Consider the following 20,267-nt stretch of genomic DNA (forward strand, 5'->3'; position numbering starts at 1 on the left):
TTTGGAGAAAGCATATAATGAAGTTCAAGAGAATTGCTTTGAAAGTTCTAAGAAAGAAATGAGTTATGAATACTTATATTCAAGACATTAAATATAAGTATACACGAGCTATTACTTGTATTCAAATATAAGGTGGCTTGACGAAATATTTTTCTATTTTAGTTACTTATATAAAAAATCATCTTTAAGCTCATATGTTTTTTCTTTAGTCATGGATGTTCTTTCCAAACATTTATAAGAGAATGCACCTTAGTGTATGCAATTTGCTGATGATGTTCTTTTTGTCGAGAGACTAGAGAGGGAGTTTATAAAAAACTTGATTTATTGAGGTCAACTTTATAGCCTAATGCTATGTTTTTGTTTGAGTAGTTCTTAAATCAAATACATGAAGTGTCAATTTAAGTAGTAATAAATCTACTTATGAGATTTCGACATTGGGTTATCAAGTCATTAATTACAAGAAGTGTATGTTTTAGATATGTTGGGTCTATTGTTCAAAGCGATGGTGAAATATATGAGGATATTATTAGTAGAATTCATGATGGATGGTTAAAGTGGAGGAATTCATCGGGCCTTTTATGTGATAGAAAAATACCCCTCAAATTTAAGAGAAATTTTATAAAATAGTGGTGAGACCTGTAATGCTTTATGACATGGAATGTTGGCCATTAAAAAGAAGCATAAAATTAAGTTAAGTGTTGTAGTGATGAGGATGCTGACAAGGGCAGAATCGGCCTTGACTCTTCGGAGGGGGGGGGGGAATTCCTCCCCTGGGGGCTAGGTGGTTCTGCCCCTAGATGCTGAGGTGACAAGTACAAGGATAAATGCTTATTATTGTTATTATTATTTATTTAATGGCCCAAACTAACCTAATTATTATTAATTAGTGGATTACTAAATAATATTCGGTTGAATTAAATGCTACCATCTTAATTTATGTTCCAATGTTTTGATTGATTTAAATATAATCATAAAAAAGCTCACTAAATCATTGGATTTGGATTTGGATCAACTATATAAATCTATAATAACACAAGAAGGAAATCTTTCTAGCATTTCCAATCATCTCTAACCTAACCCTTACTAATAACATAATGAGATGAAAAGTCATTCAACACCTCTAAATTATCTTATTTACGTAATGTCTTAATTAACATCTTATTTGAGATGACTTTCTTATTACTTTTTAAAGTAATTTTTTAGTATAATTTTTTTAACTAAAATGCTGCTTTAGAAAATAATAAAAAAAATTTTCCAAGTAAAATCTAAAATTTCATATTCTCAACAAACCCTAACTTAAAAGGAAAAACAAAATCTTACTACATTAAAAAAAAAAAAAAACGTTATGAAAAGCAAATTTTTTAAATATATTCACTATTAAATATTTTAGGTATCTCTCATCAACTCACATCACATGTTCATTAATTACACTCCAATATCGGCCCAAGAACCGTTACTGTCCGTTCGATCCTAATCGTCCAATTTCCATAAGAAAATCAATAACCACGTTTCAAAGCAAAACCCACAGCCGTTTCCATCGGATCAGACGGTCCACGTTCAACACGGCTGCCCCGAACCAAGACCAAAAGTACTTATTACGCATCGGCGCCTTCCACTGCTGCTCAATGTGACCAGAAAACTGTCGGAATGACCGCACCGTAAATGTTATGCGTAAAGAAGATTTCGCCGTTAGATATCGAAATGGACGTTGATCAAGCCGTGCATACGGATTGTTCCGTGCGGGATACGTGGAAATGGACAAAGAGCCGGTGCGGGGTTTTACCGAGTCCAACGACTTCCCCGAAATGCCCCTCTGCTTTGACGGAAATACCCTCCCTCAAGACGAATCTTCGTCTAGGTCGTCCTCCCTCTTTCTCTCTCTTTCATCAACGCTTTGCATTTGCATTTGAGCGATTCGGCTGTAGCAGGAGAGCACAAACGCGTGCTCTCCAAGCATCTATCGGTAATCAGATCCTCGAAACCCTAGATCTTCTCTCGGATCTTTCCCGATCTTAGCTCCCTTCGATCCAGATCGACGGAATTTCACGTGCCGTTTGCCATTGCGGGCGATTGCTGGAGTATTCTTGTTCTTCCGGCTCGATTCGCTGCTTGGATTACTTGGATTGGTCCTAGTTTTACCTACATTGCTGTATTTTAGTTGTTCCGGGTATTAAAATAGCTGGATCTGGGGATGAGGTGGAATTGCTGAGGCGTCGTTGATGGCTGCGCAACCGGAGAAGATGCATTTTCCTGCTGGCGAAGCGCTGCCGCCGCGGCAGTGGTTTCCGGACGAGAGGGATGGGTTTATCTCTTGGCTGAGGAGTGAGTTTGCGGCGGCGAATGCGATTATTGATTCGCTGGTGCATCATCTCCGGCTCACGGGGGAGCCCGGGGAGTACGAACACGCCATAGGATGCATACAGCAGCGGCGATGTAACTGGACACCTGTCATCTACATGCAGCACTACTTCTCCATCGGGGATGTGCTGCTTGCTCTTCACCAGGCTGGGTTGAGGAGGCAGCATACACAATATCAGAGGGAGGGGAAAAAGCCAAGTTCTTTTGGGTATAGGCAGGGACATCGGTCGGATAGTATTAGGGAGCATCATGGCTCTTCTTCCCCTTTGTCATCGGCTGCCTCTGAGCTGGCTCATTCGGAGAAGGGAAAGTATAAATCGGGATGTGGAGAAGATGGAAAAATATTGGGGGGAGATCAGTCATCAGGAGGAATGGGCTTGTCGGTGGCGGCTGTGGTTCGAAAGGATGGCGAAGGTAAGTAGTGCTTTCACTTCGGTTATTTTATTAAATATCCACTATTAAGTTCAGTGATAGTTGGTGAGTATCTTATAATTTGCCCTGTGATTGTCTACCTCTTTCTTTGTAAAAGAAACTGAGAAAGGCTAATCAAAATTTATCTTTTTCATGTTTGATTGGTGAGAATCATAGAGTAAGCGAACTTAATGGATGTGAAGGACGCAAGTGTTTCAGAAGGCTCTTGCATTTTCAATATTCGTCCTGCTAGTTTTATTATTATATTCAGTTCCTAAATAAAATTGAGGCCCTGATAAGCATTGCCCAAATGGCTTTTTCATGCAAATCGCTTTTGTTCCATTTTATTTTACTGTTTATGTTTCACTTTCTTTCAGTCATTTTCATTTGAACAAATGGTAGCCTCCGCTAATGAGTTTGAGATGACAGTGAGTGTTCTACTAATGCATTAAAGATTCATCACATCACAAGGAATGTCGTAAAGGCTCTACTTGACAAAGTTGAGATTATTATTTTGCAAGTGGTTGGCAAATATATTAATTCCATTAACAATAGTATCTTATTTTCTTACTTCTCAGCCTCTCCGGTTAAATAATAGTATGTAATTCACCAAGTCACAATGAATAACCTTGAAGTTCTGATAAAAGTTGCTTAAAGGAGTTATTTTAATACAAATCACTTTTGTTTCATATTTATTTATCGTTTTACTGTTTCAGTTTCACTTTCTTTCAGTCATTTTCGTTTGAACTAATGGCAGTCTGAGTGAAAGAATTTTGAAATGAGAGTGAGTGTTCTATTAATGCATTAAAGATTCTCTTAATCACAAGTAATGTCCTAATTGCTATAGTTGCTTAATTAAAATTATTGTTTTGCAAGTGCTTCTTAAGTATATCAGTTCCAGAAACAATAGTTTTATTTCCTTGTTCCGTGGTCCTTCCACTTAAATATCTATGACTTCCAACTTATATTGACCCTTACAGAACCTATTCCTGCAATGATGAGCAAAGTTAGGAGAAATTTTGCGTGATGACCTCTACTTTTATTACTCTCCTAATGCTTAGTATTTTATTGTTTTTACATTCGCAGGGACTAATGGTACTTCTAGTTCAGAGATGGATGACAGACAAACGAATGAAGAAAATTATGGCCAGATGGAGCCTGCTGTTGTTGAAAATTGCCATGACCAGCTCGTGAAAGGTATGCTACTTAATGTATGTTTATCCATGGAATATTTGGAAGAGCTTGAATAGAAATTGTATAGAAGAACCTCAGTGGCATATATGTGTCCCAACAAGAGATAAAGGCCAAACTAGAATAATTTGTTTTTCTATCATTTACTCTAAAATCAGGAAAGCTCCTGTGACCCTGCTGTGCTAGTATATGCTGTTAAATATTCTTGAAGAACATCGAAATCTTGTGCTGATTATTTCTGTTCTATTAGTCTTCATGGCTGCAATGAAGTCGTTACGGAAAATTTATATGAATTTATAAATTAGTTCGACAAAACTATTCTGTGCAAACATTTATTCTTTCCTGTTCTCTGATGATTTGGAACTCTTTGATTTTATGAAAATTGTGTTATGATTTATGGAGTAGATATTGTATGTCCGATCTAAGTTTATCAAGTCAATCCAATGAGATTGGCTTAGTCCTGTTGCTGATTTGGGCCTGGTTGCCTAGTGAAGCCAAACAATTCATTGGATTAAGTAATTCATAAGTAGTCGTTCAATAGGATTCATCAACTACAATTCACTTGAGAAGTGGCTATACAATCAACAAGAAATAGCTATCTAAGGCAAATTATCCACCAATACTAGGATGTTAGTGCTTCCTCAGTGTTATGCAATATTAAAAGGTCTGCATTGCTTGACAGTTGTGTCTAGTCAATCAATACTTGGTAGTTGGTACTTGTCCTTTTAATCAATATTTGGCTAAGTGTACTCTTTAATCAATATTTGGCAAATTATCCACCTATCTAGAAGGCATAATACGAGAGCAGGGCTACACATCCAACTACAAAGATGTTTGATTACTTAAATAATAGTAATTTCTTGGACAACTTAGTCTTCAAGTTGATATCAAGTTTAGTTCGAGTGAGTTTGGCATAACACATTAAAAAAAAAAAAACTCTACCAATCAGAACTCCACAAAGAAAGGTAAACTTTATCCACCACAATAAATTAGATAAGTTTAAAATAAATGATAATTCCTAGTGGAATTATTCTAATATGACTTTACATTTAAATATATCTTACCAACACAAATAACAAAATTCTACTTAGTTCTTATCCATCTCTAATCTAAAATCCAATTAAATGGTCCAACATAATGAACTCTCCATCAAGCTCTCAATCAAACAAAACTTTCTCAGACTCTCAATAGTAGCCTCAACAACATTCACCTGTGTACTCTATGAGCACTCTGAGCTCCAATCTACTGCAAGTACCATGTACATGCGAGCAAGCAAATAAAAACATTTGCTCAATATATAAAAATAAAACAACTGCTGGCTAGTAAGCGTAAAAAAAACGACTGTAGGCTAGTAAGTGTCAAACTAGTGAACAAGCATGCTAGTAAACGACCGAAATCTAAAGTCTAGTGTCAGAGGCTAGTGCTAAGAGAAGAACTGTCATTGTACACAAAACAAGGTGCTAACGCTAGTGTCGGGGCAATGAAATGTGTAAAGCTATGCTGTCACTAATTTAAGTCCTATATGTCACTTTTAATAAAAGCTGTAAAACCTACAGACAATCATTTGCCTAAGTATATTTATTAAGTGAACCAAATAAACACCTGGAATTCCCCCGACCACTTCTAATAGAAGCTATAAGTCCAACTTTAGCGCCTATTGACTGGTCTTAATCGAATGTTCTCAATTGTAACTGAGAGTAGTACTTAACCATAGGAGCTTGTATCTATAGGAACTTGATATTAGATTTTAAAATTCTCTCAAAATAAGAGCATAGTATCTATATTTTGATATGCTTTCGACTCAAAACAAACTTTAACTGAAAAGCTAGGTGTGAATCTTCAGAGCTCCCAAAATTTTCATAAATTGGGCAGAATAATTAAAATCAAAATCCTAAGTTTATTGGGAATGAGATTTATACAGTGTAACTGCATGCCAATATGTCGGCTTTTATACAAACACTGTGTTCTCTCTAGTATTTTCCATAGTCTGTTTGGTGTAACTCATTACCGTTGGTTTCAACTTAGCCCATATAATTTAAATCAACATTTATGTAGTTCAAAACCGCTATCACAGTGCGAATTGCTAATTTAAGTGCTACTACCCCAACTATAGTACTGTGACCTCTCCTTGTCACCTCTTTGTTTGTAGTACTTTCTTTCCTTTTTTTAGATCTTTTAAACAATTATGGAATTAGATCTTATGGGTTGATTTTTACCATGGTTTAAAATTGCGCAATAAGAGGCGCGCCTCAGTGCAATTTCAGACTTTTAAGCCTCAAAGCCTATGCAATGAGGGTTGGCATTGAGGCGTATGCCTCATGTTCACTGAGACGCGCCTCGCCTCATGTTTTAGAGGCGTCCGCCTCTTAAAATTAAAAAAATCCCTAACCTAATAAGATTACACAATTGGTCTGTCTGCTTGGTACCGTTTGGTATAGCTCGGTATTGCAAGGTACATGCTAGGTACTGCTCGGTACCACTCGGAACAACAATGCTTGGTACCACTAGGTACAAGTCGAACCCCACTAGGGGGCAGCGTTCCCTTGGACCCCCGGCTGCCCGGCATATTGTTGTATTCGTTGCTATTTATTTTTGGAATTATATGTGATGTGAAACCAGGAATTGAATTTAGAAACTTAATAAAATATTGTTCAAGTGATGAAATTGCAAGCTTAATTTTGTTCTCAATTAAAATTTTTCGGAGATCTTAGAATTTGACTATGGCTAGGCAAGAGCTTACACCTAAATTAGCAAGATCAAGAAAATAACAACTGTAATAAAAGTAAAGCAAATGAAAAGCCAACTAGAATCCCGCGGTTAACAAAGCGATTGTCTCACCTTGAGGCCGCTCTCATTTACCTACTTCTAGGCTTGTTGGGAGAAGAAGAACCACACAAATGATGAGACCACTCCTAGGGCGAGGGTGCCGTAGATCCGTAGGGAAGGAGAGGTCGGCGCGGGTCGTGGAGGTGGTGCAAAGAGACGCCCTTCAACGATCCACGTGTAGACAGAAAAATGATCGTCGATGGATTCCACTAGAGCGGGTAGGATCCGGTCCAAATAATCCTCGACGGTGTCGTCGAAGTCGAATCCGACGTCGAAGAAGGGAGATCGGAGGATGTTCACTCGTCCGCGGTTGTCGTATTCAAACCCGAAATTCCACTCGGGAACCTCCATGCATCCTTGGAGAGGTGAAAGGGTGGTCGCCGGAACTAAATCTCCAAGGAGGAGAGATGGGGGGCGGCGGGTTGAAGGATGGATGGGGAGGCCGGCGGTGGAGGTGGGGTGAGGGGAGATGGGTATAGAAAACAATAACAAAAACTGAGAATAATTTCAGCTTTGGGGAATTTTGGGGTGGGGGGGGGATTTGAATTCCATGTTGCTGGAGATGGGTTCGAGTGCCTTGATGAAATGGGATTATTAGAGGTTGCAAATCTTTCTTTAGATGAGCCAGAGTTGGAAGCAATGATATTCAATGATGATGATATTGAAGGCCAAAGACCAACATCTGAATCTAATTCTATCATTCCCTCTATTGAGTAGTTGAACTTTCATATTGTACTAAATAGTTTTTTGGTTATATTTTTGTGGTTGTACTAGACATTTTGTACTAAACATCTTTATGTTATGAGCTAAACAAGTTATCATGACATTGATTTAATATTGCTTGCCATTTTTAATATAATATTACCTTAATTTATATATATTATATTTAAAATTATTATGCCGTGTCCACGCCGCACCCGTGTCCTATATTTTTAAAAAATGCCGTGTCCCGTGTCCGTGTCGTGTCCGTGTCGCCGTGTCCGTGTCCGTGCATCATAGGGCTACAATAAGTGCTACTTCCCTCATAGGGGTACAAAAGGAAAACGTGAAATAAAAATCATGAAAAGAAAAACTAAAGCATCAAAAATAAAGGCTCTGAATCAAGGCCGTCGATCGGCGTCCCCGACGATGGTACACGTGTCGAAATCTGATGCCCTCATCAATATGTTAATGAAAAAAATACTGTGATTTGGGAAAGATAAAATTTGAGTTGAACTATATTTCATATTATCTTATTATTGGGATATTTTGATTTCACTTCATAACTTGTGCCTTTTTATGTTTTATATTTTTTGCTCATTAGTATATAAAAAATTTATCATTTTATGTTTACGCAATCTTTTGATTTTGAAGCTTATGCCTCAAAACGCCTTGAGGCTTACGCCTCACCTCACGAACGATAAACGCCTCAATACCCGATTACGCAATTTTAAACATTGATTTTTACCATGGAAATTATTTAATAATGTATTGATACCTACTATTTTTTAGCAGTCTTATAGATTCTGAGAAGTTTCTTATTTGATTTTTTTTATAGGCTATAAATAGGACTCATAAAAAATGCAAATTTAATGCAATAGTGAATATTAAAAAATCCATATTTTTTTTTTCTATGCTTGCTTGTTGATAATGTAATTTTCAAGCCCGTCATAGGTGTGGATAATTACGTCCATGGGAAAAGTTCATCCTATCAGTATAGGACCTGAGTCTTCTCTTTTGGGCGACTTCTATCTTTGTACTTACCTTTTGAATTATTTAGTCGTTTGTTGTGCATGTGTGATTTACATGTTGAAATGAGGTATGCGGTACGTCAAATTTTATGCATTTGTTGTTTTTCATGCGATATTTTATATTTGATGATTTCTAAATTATCTTTGGGATTAACAAAGCATGTTTAAAAATCCTTTCATTAAAATTGATGAGGTTTTGCTGAAGTTATGAGTAAATTGAATGTTTTTTTTTTTTTTCTTCTCATTTTAAGGTGCCTAGGAAACTTTAGACCATTAATTGCCCTGCATCAAGAGCTTTTACTTAAGAGACCTTTGCTAAGACAACTTTTGAGTATTGGTAACCTCGAGTGTTTGACCAATTATATAGCAGGTATAACATGGTTCTCCTTGGTCCACATTCCTTATGAAACCTTTATTTGCTATATTTCCCTTCTATTGTCCATCTTTGACAAACCCATCTACTGGTACTTCGAAACTTAATCTTGATTTTTTATTATACAATGGGGATTGTTTATAACTTATAGGATCTTAGTATATTGCGCCTTAATAGTGATTTCCAAGTTATTCATAGATTAGTAAAATACTTGTTATCGCATTGCTGAAACTTTAATACATCCTGTAATATTACTATGAACTGATTTATATTTTCCTATCTGACATTCTTATTTTTTCTTTATTATTATTTGACTTGATTTTGGTCACTTCATTCTATTTTATTGCATTTGGTTGAAAGGAAAGGTTCTCATGCTTGATGCATTCTCTTTTTTCTTTTCCAGAAACAAAAAATGATCCTCTTCCACTTGATGGTGGCGATCAAAACCTAAAGCAAGATGGAAATCAGGAACTTATTCCAGTTCCCAAAATTTTTGTGGGAAATGAAACAAGTGATGGAAAGATGGTGGGGGCTCTTTAAATTAGTTGGATATATTGATCTTGATTTTTTTTTTGGAAAAATTAGCTTTGGCAAGAAAGTATGTTTATCGTAGTTCATATACCCTATGAATTTCTGATGAGCATGATAAACTTCTGCAGGTCAATTTTGTTGAAGGGCTTAAGTTATATGAGCAATTGTTTGATTGCTCAGAAATCACAAAATTGATTTCTTTGACAAATGACATGAAAGCAGCTGGGAGAAGGGGAGATTTTCCAGGCAAGACTTTTTTTTTAAAAATCAAATTTTGTTCTACAATTACATAAGAAAGACAACTATCTGACTATGTATACGCCATTGCCAACATTTCTTGACATAGATATTCGTTAACCCTTCTTGTTTTTAATAATAAGGGTAAAGACAAAGATATTGTTTCATTCAGCGCGTTCATTTACTTCAGGGATTTTCTTTCGAAGTTTCACATATATTGTAAAATTGCTCTCTATTAGTTGACAGCATATTATACCTGTCTTTGAACGATGATAAGCAGGCCACACTATGGTGCTATCAAAGAGGCCAATGAAGGGACATGGCAGGGAAATGATTCAACTGGGCATCCCTATCTCCGAAGGACCTGTAGAGGATGAAAATGAGATTGGTTCCTTGCTGGGTAAGTTCTACATTCTTCTATATATTGGTGCTCAAATTCTATAATCAATATACCTGATTTTAGTTGTAAAACATTGTAAAAATTGCACTTATAGAGAGGAAAGTGGAGCCTATTCCCAAGTTACTACTTGATATTTTTTATCGCTTGGTGCAACTGCAAGCTTTTTCTGCTAGTCCTGATTTTTGTGTTATTGACTTCTTCAATGAGGTACATGAGGAATCAAATTATATAATGCTTTGAAAATTTGAATAATTAGGGGCAAGCCTGACATTATGCATACGTGTGCAGGGTGATCATTCGCAACCCCACATTTGGCCCTCATGGTATGGCAGACCCGTTTGTAATTTATTCCTGACTGAATGTGACATGGTCTTTGGCCGGGCAATTGGCACAGATCATCGAGGGGATTATAGAGGTTCTCTCAAGCTTTCCCTGAAAATAGGGTATGATTTTGTTTCTTCGATTAATTGGGTATTCGTGTTTGCATGCTTGCTTCCATTTATTGCATTTCACAGTTTTAAGTGGTGGCATATAATATTCATTTCATCAGAACGCTTTGGTAATACTAAATTTTTAAGTTTGAGAGAAATGAAATTTTATTTCCCTTGTTCATTTCTTTTTGATACATGAGATTGGGATGGCTTTGTAATTAGAGGATTTTAATAAACCTTTGATTATAATTAATGAACCTTCTAAAATATATAAGGAAAAATAAGAAACAAATAAAGGGAAAGAAATTTGAACAAACATCCAAAATCTCTACTTACTGAAAACATAAAGACTTTCTTATTTGAAGAGATATTTTTAGATTTCCGAGACATAGAAGGGAGAATAGTGAATATCCACATTTTCGCTGAAGTGTTGTAGATGTCAATCATTCATTGCATGGACTTAAAATGTTTAATGTTATCAGTTATCACATTATACTGGCTTTGTAAGAATATACATTGTTTGAAGAATTGTAGCGTGTATATGGGCTTCATGAGTTTTTTCTCTAATGTCTCTTTGACAAAATGATTTTTAATTTATGCATGTTTTGTTCTGTTATGGCGAACAATATTCTTTGTAATACTTGTGACATTTTTGTTATAAAAAAACATCTTCATAAAAATTTTAAGTGGCATTTCTAATTTTCAAGCAGCTTTACTAATACGTCTTGGAAGCGAAAATAACAAATAAAAAAGAAGAAAAATGTAGGAACACCACGATAAGATTGATTTTTGGATTATCTCTTCACTAATAAAACAATACAATTGATCTATTATTCGAGAGGTAGATCAACTCTCCCACAAGCCCTAGACGCCTCTAGGAATTCACTACACAAGGAAAATAGAACTCACCGATAGCATACACTAAATCCTAGACAACTCCCCTTAAATAGCCCTAGAACACAATAACATAAATAGAACCTTCCTAATCAGCATAAACATAATTTAAGAAACCTTCCTAAATAATTAGGCCCTTCCTAATTGGCCTAAACAAAATTTAGGAAACCTTCCTAATCAAATTAGTTGCATAAAAACCTTTCTAATTCTTACCCTTATTTACATAGTGAAATATTAAATTTAAAAATAACCATAAATCATATCGTATGCATATATGTAATAATTATATCATATCATAACATTTTCTCTAACTAATAAAATCGTCACATGAGACACCGTATAAATAGTATCAATGAAAGTATTTTAATTTTCATTTTCTTTTCCAAAACCTTTTCCAAAACCTTTTCTATTTCACTCGCGCATGTACATCGAGTTCCCAACCAGTGCCATAAATGGGTTGGTTTCATCAATCAATTATGCATATGCAAGAATATCTATCTAGTGTTTTCATTCATATAACATTCATTAATTTTATATAATAATATGAAACACAATATGCTAATTATCATATGTTTGAAGATGAGCATTCATTGAATATGAGAAAGATAATTTATGCTTTAACCTGCAATTAAATAAGTATGTGTCACTATCATTCTATGCATTTAATTTTGAAGAAAACCTTTTTTTTTTCATTTCATAATAAACAATATATAGCTTGTGCTAACTTTTGTAACTCTATGTCATCAAGCTCAATTTGATCAATTATTTTTAATGGAGATAACACATAAATAATTTGCAATATTGATAAGCGATTAAATACAATTAGGACAAGCAACACCATTGCTACAATTTAAAAACACGAGTACTCACTTTGACTTCAAATATTTTAGGGTTTCACTCTTACCCCTTTGCTTCTATGACGATATTTTTAACACCTACAAAAAGAACTTATTGTCAAAATTTTAAATGATAATTTGTTCGTAAATTTTAAATGTATTATCTTATTTGAAAATATAATTATCTGATAATGATTCTATTTCATGAATAAAATCTCATCAATTCATCTCATTTTCTTTTCTTTCTTACTTAAAAAATTAATATTGATTTAAAAATAATAACTTAAATAATAAATAAATTCCTTAAAACTAATTGTTATTCTTCAATTGCCAATGAACTTAGCCTTCGACCGCATTGGTGCCTTTCCTTTCTCGTTTGACCCTATGGACATGGGCCCCACCCGACCTCTACACTTTCCTCTTCCACATGACTCCTCTCGCTTGACACTCATGCTCTCTTATAGATTTTGATCGTCTCCTCGTTTCATCTCTCTCATGTCTCCTAGCGATTGAAATCCTTCGCCTTCCTATGCGAGAACAAACCGACGAGCTCTTCGTCCCCTACGTCTTCTCTTGCGACTTCAAGCATCGGAATCGACACTCGTTTATCTTCCTTGCGACTCGAAATCGGCATACTCGAAATTGGCATACTCGATTGCCTTCCCACGACAACCTTCATTTTCTCTATGGGACGGAACGAGCGATTGTTGGTGCTGCTTCGTCTTCTCGCACGAGAACAAACAAGAATAGCCACTTTGTTGACTCAATGTGGCAATGGAACGAGCTGTCTTGTTGAATGCGGTCGAACCAATTGCAGCTAGTTTGAGGAATGAAAAATTAAGAAGTGTAAGTTTTTAGGACAATTTTCCAATTTTTAATTATTTTTTAATCAGACATGAAAGCCATGTTGGATGTGTGCTGGACATTGCATACCCCCTTATTTTGATGTGTTGGTGCATCATAGATTAAAATTCTAGAATATTTGATTGACTTATGCTTTTCTTGAAACTTGCAATTTCCTTACATATGAAAATATACAAAAAGTACAATTAACTGTTCAAAAATATATCACCATCGTCCTTCAAAAGAGACCAAAAAGAAGAAGGAAAACTATCACTATCACTATGCTTCCATACAAAAATACAAGTTAGGGCAAACAATGCACAAAAATCTGCCACCTTGATGCACTGATGGGGGTGTGTATTGAACGATAGCCTGCTGGAACTGGAACAAAAATCCAAGGCCCGACTTACGCTTTTCTTATCATTTAATAAGCAATTTTGACTGCTGTGAACTTTCCATTTCATACTCTTAACTGTAGATGGTTATTGAAGTCCACCCACCCTATATTATCATGAGGACTCAATGATAGATTTAATAAATTTGCAGTTAGAACATCTATGATATATGAACCTGAGTGATGAAAATGCTTATGGTGAATTTGGTTAAAAGTAGGTAATGATAGAGTAAGAGATGCATTTGTTGGAGAGACAATGAGAGTAGTGTAATTGAACATCGTAGAAAATGGGCTTTAGCTTGGGCATTTGCGGCAAATGACAGAAGATGCAGCAAGAGGTCAGGTAGAATTAATTTGAAGGGTTGGGGGTTTGGGAAATGTTTAGATCAATGTTAGCATTTATAGCAGCTGTCCAAAATGAGGTAAACACCTCATGTATTACTACTCTATAGGACTGGCTTTTATAACGATATATCAAGCAATCTGTTGTGGAATTTGTGCGTTCAAGATTCACTTTCTGATTATGAAAATTGAATAAGACACAATATCCATATTTTTCTATGATCTGCAGAAATGTAGATGAGCTGAGATATCTTTGAACCTGCCATAACTTGTTACCACAAACTAGAAAATCTGCACTAAAATTTTTGATAGAATCAAAACCCCAAAATGCTGTTAATGATTAATTAAGTTAATTTTTTTTACTGTAATCTGGTAAATGCTCTTTCTTTTGAACTCTTTCAACTGAGAATGTTTTCTTGCAGGTCTCTTCTGGTTATGCAAGGCAAAAGTGCAGATATAGCCAGGCATGCCATTCCCTCTATTCGCAAGCAGAGAATCATTCTAACATTTGGAAAATCTAACCCCAAAAGACCTCCACCCATAGAAAGCTCTCGCATCCCTATCTCCACCGTCTCCACGCAATCATGGGCTTCACCATCAGCCAGGCCAAGTGTCCCTCGCCATTCTTCGTTGGGTTTAAAACATTATGGAGTTGTCCCTGCAACTGGAGTCCTGCCACCTCCGGCCGTTCGCCCTCCTTCAAATGGTATACAACCATTATTTGTTGCCCCAACCCAAGTTGCTCCAGCTGCTGTTCCTTATCCCTCACCTGCCCCAGTGCCTCCAGTATCAGCTGGATGGCCCATTGTAAGTCCTTCAATGCATCCCGGACCTCGACTTCCAGTCCCCGGAACCGGTGTTTTCCTCCCGTCGTCCGGCTCCAATCATTCTCAACCACAACAGCTTCCTTTCTCATCATTTTCCGAGGATACAAGCCCTTCTTTGGAGGTAGAATCAAAACCTGAAAATCTGAAACTTGCAGAGGACAAACCAAGCAGCCAAAATGGCTCTTCTCAAAGTATTGTCACAGAAAGCATGGAGATTCAACCAGACTGCAATGGAAGCATAGAAAATGGTCCTCCTGCAGCTGGTCTGAAAGTCATTTCCAAGGAAGAAAACCAAAATTTTACCCACATCAAGAAGAAGACATCAAGCAAACATTGACTGTAAGAGCTATAGAGTCAAAAGAAGGAGACAGAGGAAACTGTTTATATTCTAAAATCTGGTAAAATATAGTTCAATATCTGCATGAGCTTGGGTCAAATGTAAAGAGCGGCAGAAGAGCTGATGATGGCCAATTCCTTATTTCGTATGTATCCTTTTATTTAATTTCTGAGTCTGTGATATTGGACATTATATTATATTTTTGTAGTTGTAGAATCAAATGGTTGGACAATTTTAATCTTGCTGTGATCTGTAGCTGAACTGCTATTTAGTCTATTTACAGGATTGTCTCCATAACATTGTTAGCAAGAACATAAACATCCTTTGAAGATGTATTATTTAAAGATATCTATTTAATCATATTTAAGTAATATAACATTAAATTATAATTTATTTTATATATATATAGGACGGTTTTTTTACTGGTTCTTAAAGTAAATTTTTTTGTATTAAATTTTAAATTTTTTATTAAAAAATTGTTTTAAGAAGCATTAAAAAATGGGGCAGATGCACCAATAAGCCAATTTTATTTTAATCCCCAAAGTTGAAGTTTATGGGCTTGGGAAAAATAATTTTTATTTTTATATTATTGTGTGTTTCGTATATCTAATATATGGTTAAATTTAAATATTCTTATTATATTAATTGGCTATGATGATTTCTAATTAATCAAATTAAATTATAAATATAGTGGTTTAGTTTTTATTTATTTATTTTTAAATTTGATTAAGAGTTTTAGTTTTTTAAACAATGAAAATTTAAGTTTTATCTTAGAGTAAATTTAAATATTGATTAATGATAAAAATATAGTTAAATATATTTCGGTGGTTATGTAATAATAAATAATAATTTAATCATTCCATCAGTGGACGAAATCTAATTAGAATGAAAGCTGGTTTTCTAAGATCTAAATGGGCTCACCCGGGAACAATTATTACGTCCTCCGACCGGACGTAGAGGAACGTCCGGTCGGAGGCAAATTCCCGCCAAAAAACGAGTTGTACCGAGCAAATACCGAGCAATATCAAACAATAAAGAAGAATACCATCATTTGAAGACCCAATACCGAGTTATACCGGGCTTTACCGAGCAAATACCGAGTTATACCAAAGTTGTACCGAGTTTTTCCCAGAAAAACTCGGTACAACTCGGTATTTCTTGGTACAGCTCGGTATAACTCGGTATTGGTCTTCAGAGAACGGTATTCTTCATTATTATCAAATAATACCTAGTTGTACCGAGCAAATACCTAATTTTTGGACGGGAAATTGCCTCCGACCGGACGTTCCTCTACGTCCTTGCACCGAACGTAATAAAAGTTCCTCACCCGGGCATGGTTTGTTGAACAGATGCGTTAAAATATGTGTGGATGGAATGAAAAAATTATTATTTAATATTACATAATTAAAAAGATAATATTAAATATAAATATAATATTATAATAAGATAAGTAAATTATCTAGATAGACATAAAATTTAATCATAGAAAAGCTAAATCTCAAATCTAAACATAAATAAAAAAAAATAATAAAACATGTAAAGTAAAAAATTAAATAAAGGTTGTAAATTTTTTGAGAAAAATAATTAATAAAGTTATAAAAATAAGTCCTAATTCATTATTACTTATCATTTATAATAACTTTTAATTTTTATTAAAAAAGAACGCAAATAAAAAATTCTATTTATTTTGATTAAAAACCTAAACTTTACAAAAAACATTTTGTGCGCGAAAAACCGGGTAATGAAAATCTTCTTTGGTCTTGAGTATGCTCGAGGGTTTCGATATCCAGGTTTGCGCCGCTTGCGTACATCCTCCTTCCATCGCCAGAGGGCTTCCCTCCCGATTGGCGCCTTCTCCACTGGATTTTCCACCACTCCAATACTCCCCACGACTGGTCTCTTGCGGGGGCCGTCTCTATGCTCCTTAATGTCCCCGCCTCTTCGTCCAAACCGACCCCGTTTCCCGGTAACATACTTCTCTCCTAACCAACAAGCTTTCGTTTAAAGCTGAATCTTTCGAGGGAAAAACATCGGGACCTCGGCGCTTATTGGCTATTCGTTGGTCCTGTCCCTATTATGAACGGCTGCTTTAAAGCATGTTGCGACTATGGAGTTAAAAGGGTCTCTGTCGCTTTCTCGCTCGGATGGCTTTTTCTTACGCAAATTCTCGACTGGAAGAAGATCTCGAGATGTCGTTCGAGGACCACTGTTCCTGTTGGCAAACCTTCATCTTACAGCGATGTCCCCAAAATTCAATCCGAACGTGACGAGGATGCTCGATTCCCGGTATGGATAAAAAATAGCTTGACTTCCCTTCTGGCTCTCTGGACTCAACTGGTATTTCTAAAATCTCCAGCTATATGGTATTGCCGATTCTATTGATTCTCTTACAGCAAATCGTTCTAGATTAACGTTTGCTCGGATTTGTGTGGCTTTATTACGAAAGACTCCGATTTTGCCGGATGAAATTCGAATTGAAAATTGAAGGAGAGATTTAAATTTAAAGTTTTAGACGATGGAAGCCTGAAAAAATGTGAAGCTCGCGGGTCCTTGATCATCCTTTTTCTCTATGTCCAAACAACCTAAGCCCACAAACATTCTCCACCACAGTCTTCAAATCGCGCAGAAGACACTTCCAGACATCGCCGTAACCTCCTTAACGATCCCCACTCTAAAAAATTCCTTACCCCCTCAACCCAACAACTCTAGCAACCCTCTCCTGCCTCTGCTCCCAACTCCAGGATTCAGCGGTCCAGCGTGGACTAACCAAACTTGAATGTCCAAAACTCTGTTCCTGAACAATTACAGACAACTCAATCCGCAGATCAGTTGTTGGTTATTCAACAATCTGCATTGACAATTTGAATCCCAACAACCCTAAAACTGCTCTTCTTCCCAATCTCAAACTCTCAACTGATGAACCTCTTCATCAGGTTCCCTCTGCTCAAACTTAAGTCAACCACCTAAAATTCCCCTCTTAAACAAGTTTGCCTCTTGCAAACAAGAAGACCAAAAATCCTCCAGATCCTCAGACTCCATATCAGAGAAGAGAGCTCATCCTTCTCTTTTGCGATGTGACCCTTCCCCCAATCTGAGAATCAGAACCCTCTTGATAAAAAAACTCATAAACACAGATCTTCTAGTTGAAGAAAGAAAATCTACTATCAAGTGCAAAGCCACCGAAAGCAAAATCGGCCAGAGGCCAAAGTCACAAATCATAATGTCCTTAACCTAAATTTGCTAGTTGAATGTTAAGGGGGTCAATAACCCTGACAAAGTCAGTTTTTGCAAGTCTTTTGATTTCTTCTTTGAATCTCAAGATGTTATGCATTTTGGAAGCAAAAATCTCTCTTGCTTCTTATGATGATCTGTGGTTTCTTCGTTCTCATCGCCTTTTTGAGAATGAAGGAAATTGCAACAATTTTGGACTCTGTTCTGGCAGGATAATGGATAAAATGGATGAGTCGGTTTTATCCTTTAATCCTATTCTTCCTCCTTTCCAACAATCCATGTATTCTATCTGTGCGGATCTGCCCTCCGATTTTTCTTACTGTGTTTATGCTGCTAACTCTATGGAGGACCGGAAAAAACTATGGGATCAGATCATTGCTTCTTCCCCCCCTTAGACAAACCTGGGTCATTTGGGGAGATTTTAAACTGCTACAAATGAAACTGATAAAGTGGTGGCAATGCTTCTTCTTATGTATGTTGGTGAACTTAATAGTTTCATTTTTTAATTGCGGGTGCAAAGATCTTCTTCCACGGGTCTACACTATATTGTACAATCAAAGAGTGGATAACCCCCATCCACATCAAGTTGACAGAGTTCTTGGTGAACAATGCATTATTGTATGTTTTTTCCTAATGCTAATTATAGCGTGGAATCATCATCTAGGTTCTGATCACTCCCTATATTTTTCACATTCGTTCCTCATGAAAAGCTTTATCGGTCAGAATTTATGTAAAAAAATTATCTGATAAATTTGAGGGTATTGGATGATGTTTTTTCTGATTTCTCATCAAGAATTGCTAGAAGCCCCATGGCTTCTTTTGCCCACAGCTTACAAACTCTTAAGAGGTCTTTAAAAAATAGAAATTGGGCATCCTCTTCTTATCTTTCTAATGCTTTATTGGAAATTAAAAGCAAGCAAAAACAATGTTTGGAGCAACTACAAACCCAACCTCTTGATTTGGTTCTAAATCAGAATTTGAAGAATATTAATGAGAAGCTTGCAACTTTTCAAAATCATTGGACTTCTTGGTTAGCTCAACGAGCTAAAGTGTCATGGCTCACCAAAGGGGAAGATGACCTTGGGTTTTTATTCGCCCATATTAGAAGCAGAAACAACAAGAACAACATCAAGGAGATCTATACTCCTGAAGGGCATTTCACTAAGTTTAATGACATTTCTGCTGCTATCATTAAACATTTTGAGGGATTATTTAATACTCCTCACCCTGCCCTTCAACTTCCACTGGATATTCCTCATGGCAAGCTGCTGCCATCTCACTTTGGCAATAACTTGGTGACTCCTTTGACTTTTGAGGAAGTCAAGAAGGCGGTTTTTGATGGCAATGAAAACACAGCTCCTGGACCCGATGGTTTTACATATGCTTTCTATAGAAAATCTTGGCACATTATTGGTTTGCAAATATTCAATGCTGTTGGAATTTTTTTTTCTACTGGCTCTATTCCGAGGGGGGTTAAGGCAACTGCTATTGCTTTAATTCCCAAGAGCTCCCACGCTTCTAACATAAGTGACTACAGACCAATTTCACTTTGCAATGTCCTATACAAAATTGTCGCCAAAGTTATTGCCAACAGACTCAAAGTTGTTCTTCCACATATAATTCATGAAAGCCAATCTGGTTTCATAGCAAATAGATGCTCGACTGATAATATCATTTTAGCAGCTGAATTACTTAGAGACTTCAAAGGAAAAAACAAGATGTTCTGTGCCAAACTGGATATTAGGAAGGCTTTCGACTCTATATCCAGAGAATTCATCATTGAAAGACTTTTACAGAAAGGTTTTCCTCAAACCTTTGTCACTTGGATTAAAGGATGCATCACTGACGTTCATTTCTCCATTTGTTTAAACGGATCCCTTGAAGGTTTTTTCACTTCTAGCTCGGGTCTTAGACAAGGATGCCCCTTGTCTCCACTTCTCTTTTGTATTGCTATGGATGGTTTATCCAACATCCTTACTGACCCAGCTTCTCCTCATAATTTCAAGGGTATTAACTGCAAAGATTTTTACATCAATCACTTGATGTATGCCGATGATCTTCTTGTGATGGGGGAG

General features: G+C 36.2%; 1 protein-coding gene across 1 annotated transcript; it reads left to right on the top strand.

Annotated features, from left to right (window-relative positions):
* The first annotated feature begins 1,863 nt into the window (after positions 1–1,863).
* LOC110102835 (RNA demethylase ALKBH10B) lies at positions 1,864–15,258 on the top strand. The gene is made up of 8 exons (XM_020831319.2): positions 1,864–2,772; positions 3,856–3,966; positions 9,293–9,414; positions 9,549–9,666; positions 9,938–10,057; positions 10,152–10,264; positions 10,346–10,500; positions 14,220–15,258. Exons 1-8 carry the CDS (start codon positions 2,220–2,222, stop codon positions 14,959–14,961), a joined length of 2,034 nt encoding a protein of 677 aa, XP_020686978.1. The 5' UTR covers positions 1,864–2,219; the 3' UTR covers positions 14,962–15,258.
* The last annotated feature ends 5,009 nt before the right edge of the window (positions 15,259–20,267 follow it).

The sequence above is a fragment of the Dendrobium catenatum genome, unplaced genomic scaffold (genome assembly GCF_001605985.2).
Source record: "Dendrobium catenatum unplaced genomic scaffold, ASM160598v2 fragScaff_scaffold_920, whole genome shotgun sequence".
Taxonomy (NCBI): domain Eukaryota; kingdom Viridiplantae; phylum Streptophyta; class Magnoliopsida; order Asparagales; family Orchidaceae; genus Dendrobium; species Dendrobium catenatum.